Source organism: Salvelinus fontinalis, unplaced genomic scaffold (genome assembly GCF_029448725.1).
Source record: "Salvelinus fontinalis isolate EN_2023a unplaced genomic scaffold, ASM2944872v1 scaffold_0039, whole genome shotgun sequence".
Lineage (NCBI taxonomy): Eukaryota > Metazoa > Chordata > Actinopteri > Salmoniformes > Salmonidae > Salvelinus > Salvelinus fontinalis.
The window spans coordinates 478,877-486,873 of NW_026600248.1; the positions used below are offsets into that span (position 1 = coordinate 478,877).

At 45.5% G+C, this 7,997-nt stretch overlaps 1 protein-coding gene across 1 annotated transcript in view; it reads right to left on the minus strand.

The window, feature by feature from the left end:
- LOC129842412 (bifunctional heparan sulfate N-deacetylase/N-sulfotransferase 4-like) overlaps positions 1-7,997 on the minus strand; it is a 102,692-nt gene that overhangs the window by 26,158 nt on the left and 68,537 nt on the right. The window contains exons 9-12 of the mRNA XM_055910964.1: positions 5,895-6,077; positions 5,051-5,147; positions 1,448-1,565; positions 517-691 (exon numbers count right to left, since the gene is read on the minus strand). Of these exons, the coding sequence (XP_055766939.1) occupies positions 517-691; positions 1,448-1,565; positions 5,051-5,147; positions 5,895-6,077 (573 nt within the window). The remainder of the gene's footprint in view (positions 1-516; positions 692-1,447; positions 1,566-5,050; positions 5,148-5,894; positions 6,078-7,997) is intronic.

The following is a 7,997-nucleotide window of genomic DNA, read 5'->3' on the forward strand; positions in this document are numbered from 1 at the left end:
TGAGGGGTTGGTCCACACGGTCAGTATCTTGTGTACCTGGTACCAGCTATAAGCCCTGTCTGAGGGGTTGGTCCACACGGTCAGTATCTTGTGTACCTGGTACCAGCTATAAGCCCTGTCTGAGGGGTTGGTCCACACGGTCAGTATCTTGTGTACCTGGTACCAGCTATAAGCCCTGTCTGAGGGGTTGGTCCACACGGTCAGTATCTTGTGTACCTGGTACCAGCTATAAGCCCTGTCTGAGGGGTTGGTCCACACGGTCAGTATCTTGTGTACCTGGTACCAGCTATAAGCCCTGTCTGAGGGGTTGGTCCACACGGTCAGTATCTTGTGTACCTGGTACCAGCTATAAGCCCTGTCTGAGGGGTTGGTCCACACGGTCAGTATCTTGTGTACCTGGTACCAGCTATAAGCCCTGTCTGAGGGGTTGGTCCACACGGTCAGTATCTTGTGTACCTGGTACCAGCTATAAGTGCTGTCTGAGGGGTTGGTCCACACGGTCAGTATCTTGTGTACCTGGTACCAGCTATAAGCCCTGTCTGAGGGGTTGGTCAGCACGGTCAGTATCTTGGCTTTAGGCAGCAGGGCGGCGGCGCGGCGAGGAGCATCTTCAGAGGGGAAGTAGGTGGAGCTCTTCTCAAACAGGAAGTCACTGGTGACGTTAGACGGCAGCGGGAACAAATCCATATACCTAGACAGGAAGTATAATAATATAGATAGGTAATAACGTAGATTACCAGTCTATTCCCTGGTGGTAGTTGTATCATAGACATAGAGTAACATAGATTACCAGTCTATTCCCTGGTGGTAGTTGAATCATAGATATATAGTAACATAGATTACAAGTCTATTCCCTGGTGGTAGTTGTATCATAGACATAGAGTAACATAGATTACCAGTCTATTCCCTGGTGGTAGTTGAATCATAGATATAGAGTAACATAGATTACCAGTCTATTCCCTGTTGGTAGTTGTAACATAGATTACCAGTCTATTCCCTGGTGGTAGTTGAATCATAGATATATAGTAACATAGATTACCAGTCTATTCCCTGGTGGTAGTTGAATCATAGATATATAGTAACATAGATTACCAGTCTATTCCCTGGTGGTAGTTGAATCATAGATATAGAGTAACATAGATTACCAGTCTATTCCCTGGTGGTAGTTATATCATAGATTACCAGTCTATTCCCTGGTGGAAGTTGTAACATAGATATATAGTAACATAGATTACCAGTCTATTCCCTGGTGGTAGTTGTATCATAGATATATAGTAACATAGATTACCAGTCTATTCCCTGGTGGTAGTTGAATCATAGATATATAGTAACATAGATTACCAGTCTATTCCCTGGTGGTAGTTGTATCATAGATATATAGTAACATAGATTACCAGTCTATTCCCTGGTGGTAGTTGAATCATAGATATATAGTAACATAGATTACCAGTCTATTCCCTGGTGGTAGTTGTTAGTGTTGAAGAACTGGACCTCTCCATACGTCTTGGGGAAGCTACTAGAGATGGAAGGATGCAGCAGGAGGAGGAGACAGAGAGCTGTTGTTCCTGGAAAAGAGAAGAGGAGTCTGTCCATCACACTGAGGGTTACTATAGGTCAGAGGAGTCTGTTCATCACACTGAGGGTTACTATAGGTCAGAGGAGTCTGTTCATCACACTGAGGGTTACTATAGGTCAGAGGAGTCTGTTCATCACACTGAGGGTTACTATAGGTCAGAGGAGTCTGTCCATCACACTGAGGGTTACTATAGGTCAGAGGAGTCTGTCCATCACACTGAGGGTTACTATAGGTCAGAGGAGTCTGTCCATCAGGGAACACTGAGGGTTACTATAGGTCAGAGGAGTCTGTTCATCACACTGAGGGTTACTATAGGTCAGAGGAGTCTGTTCATCACACTGAGGGTTACTATAGGTCAGAGGAGTCTGTCCATCACACTGAGGGTTACTATAGGTCAGAGGAGTCTGTTCATCACACTGAGGGTTACTATAGGTCAGAGGAGTCTGTTCATCACACTGAGGGTTACTATAGGTCAGAGGAGTCTGTTCATCACACTGAGGGTTACTATAGGTCAGAGGAGTCTGTTCATCACACTGAGGGTTACTATAGGTCAGAGGAGTCTGTTCATCACACTGAGGGTTACTATAGGTCAGAGGAGTCTGTTCATCACACTGATGGTTACTATAGGTCAGAGGAGTCTGTTCATCACACTGAGGGTTACTATAGGTCAGAGGAGTCTGTTCATCACACTGAGGGTTACTATAGGTCAGAGGAGTCTGTTCATCACACTGAGGGTTACTATAGGTCAGAGGAGTCTGTTCATCACACTGAGGGTTACTATAGGTCAGAGGAGTCTGTTCATCACACTGAGGGTTACTATAGGTCAGAGGAGTCTGTTCATCACACTGAGGGTTACTATAGGTCAGAGGAGTCTGTTCATCACACTGAGGGTTACTATAGGTCAGAGGAGTCTGTCCATCAGGGAATAGGAATAGGAATAGGAATAGGAATAGGAATAGGAATAGGAATAGGGTTACTATAGGTCAGAGGAGTCTGTCCATCACACTGAGGGTTACTATAGGTCAGAGGAGTCTGTCCATCAGAGAACACTGAGGGTTACTATAGGTCAGAGGAGTCTGTTCATCACACTGAGGGTTACTATAGGTCAGAGGAGTCTGTTCATCACACTGAGGGTTACTATAGGTCAGAGGAGTCTGTTCATCACACTGAGGGTTACTATAGGTCAGAGGAGTCTGTTCATCACACTGAGGGTTACTATAGGTCAGAGGAGTCTGTTCATCACACTGAGGGTTACTATAGGTCAGAGGAGTCTGTCCATCACACTGAGGGTTACTATAGGTCAGAGGAGTCTGTCCATCACACTGAGGGTTACTATAGGTCAGAGGAGTCTGTTCATCACACTGAGGGTTACTATAGGTCAGAGGAGTCTGTTCATCACACTGAGGGTTACTATAGGTCAGGGGAGTCTGTCCATCACACTGAGGGTTACTATAGGTCAGAGGAGTCTGTTCATCACACTGAGGGTTACTATAGGTCAGAGGCGTCTGTCCATCAGGGAACACTGAGGGTTACTATAGGTCAGAGGAGTCTGTTCATCACACTGAGGGTTACTATAGGTCAGAGGAGTCTGTTCATCACACTGAGGGTTACTATAGGTCAGAGGAGTCTGTTCATCACACTGAGGGTTACTATAGGTCAGAGGAGTCTGTCCATCAGGGAACACTGAGGGTTACTATAGGTCAGAGGAGTCTGTTCATCACACTGAGGGTTACTATAGGTCAGAGGAGTCTGTTCATCACACTGAGGGTTACTATAGGTCAGAGGAGTCTGTTCATCACACTGAGGGTTACTATAGGTCAGAGGAGTCTGTTCATCACACTGAGGGTTACTATAGGTCAGAGGAGTCTGTCCATCAGGGAACACTGAGGGTTACTATAGGTCAGAGGAGTCTGTTCATCACACTGAGGGTTACTATAGGTCAGAGGAGTCTGTCCATCACACTGAGGGTTACTATAGGTCAGGGGAGTCTGTCCATCACACTGAGGGTTACTATAGGTCAGAGGAGTCTGTCCATCACACTGAGGGTTACTATAGGTCAGAGGAGTCTGTCCATCACACTGAGGGTTACTATAGGTCAGAGGAGTCTGTTCATCACACTGAGGGTTACTATAGGTCAGAGGAGTCTGTCCATCACACTGAGGGTTACTATAGGTCAGAGGAGTCTGTCCATCACACTGAGGGTTACTATAGGTCAGAGGAGTCTGTCCATCACACTGAGGGTTACTATAGGTCAGAGGAGTCTGTTCATCAGAGAACACTGAGGGTTACTATAGGTCAGAGGAGTCTGTTCATCACACTGAGGGTTACTATAGGTCAGAGGAGTCTGTCCATCAGGGAACACTGAGGGTTACTATAGGTCAGAGGAGTCTGTCCATCACACTGAGGGTTACTGTAGGTCAGAGGAGTCTGTTCATCACACTGAGGGTTACTATAGGTCAGAGGAGTCTGTTCATCATAACCCTGATACACTAATATAGAAAATACACTGTAAATCTGAGACCAGACCCTAACCTGCTAATATAGAAAATACACTGTGAATCTGAGACCCTAACCTGCTAATATAGAAAATACACTGTAAATCTGAGACCCTAACCTGCTAATATAGAAAATACACTGTGAATCTGAGACCAGACCCTAACCTGCTAATATAGAAAATACACTGTGAATCTGAGACCCTAACCTGCTAATATAGAAAATACACTGTGAATCTGAGACCCTAACCTGCTAATATAGAAAATACACTGTGAATCTGAGACCAGACCCTAACCTGCTAATATAGAAAATACACTGTGAATCTGAGACCCTAACCTGCTAATATAGAAAATACACTGTGAATCTGAGACCAGACCCTAACCTGTTAATATAGAAAATAAACTGTGAATCTGAGACCCTAACCTGCTAATATAGAAAATACACTGTGAATCTGAGACCCTAACCTGCTAATATAGAAAATACACTGTGAATCTGAGACCAGACCCTAACCTGCTAATATAGAAAATACACTGTGAATCTGAGACCCTAACCTGCTAATATAGAAAATACACTGTAAATCTGAGACCCTAACCTGTTAATATAGAAAATACACTGTGAATCTGAGACCCTAACCTGCTAATATAGAAAATACACTGTGAATCTGAGACCCTAACCTGTTAATATAGAAAATACACTGTGAATCTGAGACCCTAACCTGCTAATATAGAAAATACACTGTGAATCTGAGACCAGACCCTAACCTGCTAATATAGAAAATACACTGTGAATCTGAGACCCTAACCTGCTAATATAGAAAATACACTGTGAATCTGAGACCCTAACCTGTTAATATAGAAAATACACTGTGAATCTGAGACCCTAACCTGTTAATATAGAAAATACACTGTGGATCTGAGACCAGACCCTTATGTTCTCTCTATTCAAGCTGCCCGTCCCACGGATATTTGTGTGTGTGTGTACCTGTCTTTTGTGGTCCGATGACGAGAACCTTGGGCAACCTATCACAGGTCTTCTCCTTGGACCAGATGTCTCTGTGCCTCTTGTCATCACACGGGTTCTACAGAGAGACACACTGTTAACACACACACACACACACACACACACACACACACACACACACACACACACACACACACACACACACACACACACACACACACACACACACACACACACACACACACACACACACACACACACACACACACACACTGTGTCTCTGGGCCAGTTGTAGAGATGGTCAGGGGTCAGGGGTTAGAGGTTACCTGCCAGAGAGGCTGTCTCTGCTGGGGGAACAGGGTGAAGTATCTCTGGGCCAGTTGTAGAGGAGGTCAGGGGTTAGAGGTTACCTGCCAGAGAGGCTGTCTCTGCTGGGGGAACAGGGTGAAGTATCTCTGGGCCAGTTGTAGAGGAGGCTAGGGGTCAGGGGTTAGAGGTTACCTGCCAGAGAGGCTGTCTCTGCTGGGGGAACAGGGTGAAGTATCTCTGGGCCAGTTGTAGAGGAGATCAGGGATCAGAGGTTAGAGGTTACCTGCCAGAGAGGCTGTCTCTGCTGGGGGAACAGGGTGAAGTATCTCTGGGCCAGTTGTAGAGGAGATCAGGGATCAGAGGTTAGAGGTTACCTGCCAGAGAGGCTGTCTCTGCTGGGGGAACAGGGTGAAGTATCTCTGGGCCAGTTGTAGAGGAGGTCAGGGGTTAGAGGTTACCTGCCAGAGAGGCTGTCTCTGCTGGGGGAACAGGGTGAAGTATCTCTGGGCCAGTTGTAGAGGAGGCTAGGGGTCAGGGGTTAGAGGTTAGAGGTTACCTGCCAGAGAGGCTGTCTCTGCTGGGGGAACAGGGTGAAGTATCTCTTGGCCAGCTGCAGAGGAGGTAGAGTGTCTAGCTGGAGGTGTGTCCAGGTAGAGACGAAGTCAGCCAGGTGGAGGAATGTGTACAGACCCAGACGATCATTGCCGTAGTTAGACAGGTGGGTCATAAACACACTGATCTGGAAGGGGGAGAGACACACAGGAACAAGGAAGTTGACTCCACTGTGGAATTCAAGAAGGAAGTTGACTCCATTGTTGAATTCAAGAAGGAAGTTGACTCCACTGTGGAATTCAAGAAGGAAGTTGACTCCACTGTGGAATTCAAGAAGGAAGTTGACTCCACTGTGGAATTCAAGAAGGAAGTTGACTCCACTGTTGAGGTCAAGAAGGAAGTTGACTCCACTGGTGAATTCAAGAAGGAAGTTGACTCCACTGGTGAATTCAAGAAGGAAGTTGACTCCACTGTTGAATTCAAGAAGGAAGTTGACTCCACTGGTGAATTCAAGAAGGAAGTTGACTCCACTGTTGAATTCAAGAAGGAAGTTGACTCCACTGTGGAATTCAAGAAGGAAGTTGACTCCTCTCTGGAATTCAAGAAGGAAGTTGACTCCACTGTTGAAATCAAGAACTAATTCCTCATCATCTGAATTTAGAAGAAGTCCTAGTTCACCCCGTGATGTTCCCTTCCTCCTGAAGCCTACTCTTCTCCCCACTCATTTAAAACCATTGGATCGGTGTCGGGACTCCCCACTCATCTAAAACCATTGGATCGGTGTCAGGACTCCCCACTCATCTAAAACCATTGGATCGGTGTCGGGACTCCCCACTCATCTAAAACCATTGGATCGGTGTCGGGACTCCCCACTCATCTAAAACCATTGGATCGGTGTCGGGACTCCCCACTCATCTAAAACCATTGGATCGGTGTCGGGACTCCCCACTCATCTAAAACCATTGGATCGGTGTCGGGATGGGCTTGAGGGAGTAATTAAGTACAGACTGCAACTACAGACTGTAACTACAGACTGTATCTACAGACTGCAACTACAGACTGTAACTACAGACTGTAACTACAGACTGCAACTACAGACTGTAACTACAGACTGTAACTACAGACTGCAACTACAGACTGTATCTACAGACTGCAACTACAGACTGTAACTACAGACTGTAACTACAGACTGCAACTACAGACTGTAACTACAGACTGTAACTACAGACTGCAACTACAGACTGTAACTACAGACTGTAACTACAGACTGCAACTACAGACTGTATCTACAGACTGCAACTACAGACTGTAACTACAGACTGTAACTACAGACTGCAACTACAGACTGTAACTACAGACTGTAACTACAGACTGCAACTACAGACTGTAACTACAGACTGTAACTACAGACTGTAACTATAGACTGCAACTACAGACTGTAACTACAGACTGCAACTACAGACTGTAACTACAGACTGTATCTACAGACTGCAACTACAGACTGTAACTACAGACTGTAACTACAGACTGCAACTACAGACTGTAACTACAGACTGTAACTACAGACTGCAACTACAGACTGTAACTACAGACTGCAACTGCAGACTGCAACTACAGACTGTAACTACAGACTGTAACTACAGACTATAACTACAGACCATAACTACAGACTGTAACCACAGACTGTAACTACAGACTGTAACTACAGACCGCAACTACAGACTGCAACTACAGACTGCAACCACAGACTGTAACTACAGACTACAGACTGCAACTACAGACTGTAACTACAGACTGTAACTACAGACTGCAACTACAGACTGCAACTACAGACTGTAACTACAGACTGCAACTACAGACTGCAACTACAGACTACAGACTGTAACTACAGACTGCAACTACAGACTGCAACTACAGACTGCAACGACAGACGGCAACTACAGACTGCAACGACAGACTGCAACGACAGACTGCAACTACAGACTGTAACTACAGACGGCAACTACAGACTGTAACTACAGACTACAGACTGTAACTACAGACTGCAACTACAGACTGCAACTACAGACTGCAACTACAGACTGCAACTACAGACTGTAACTACAGA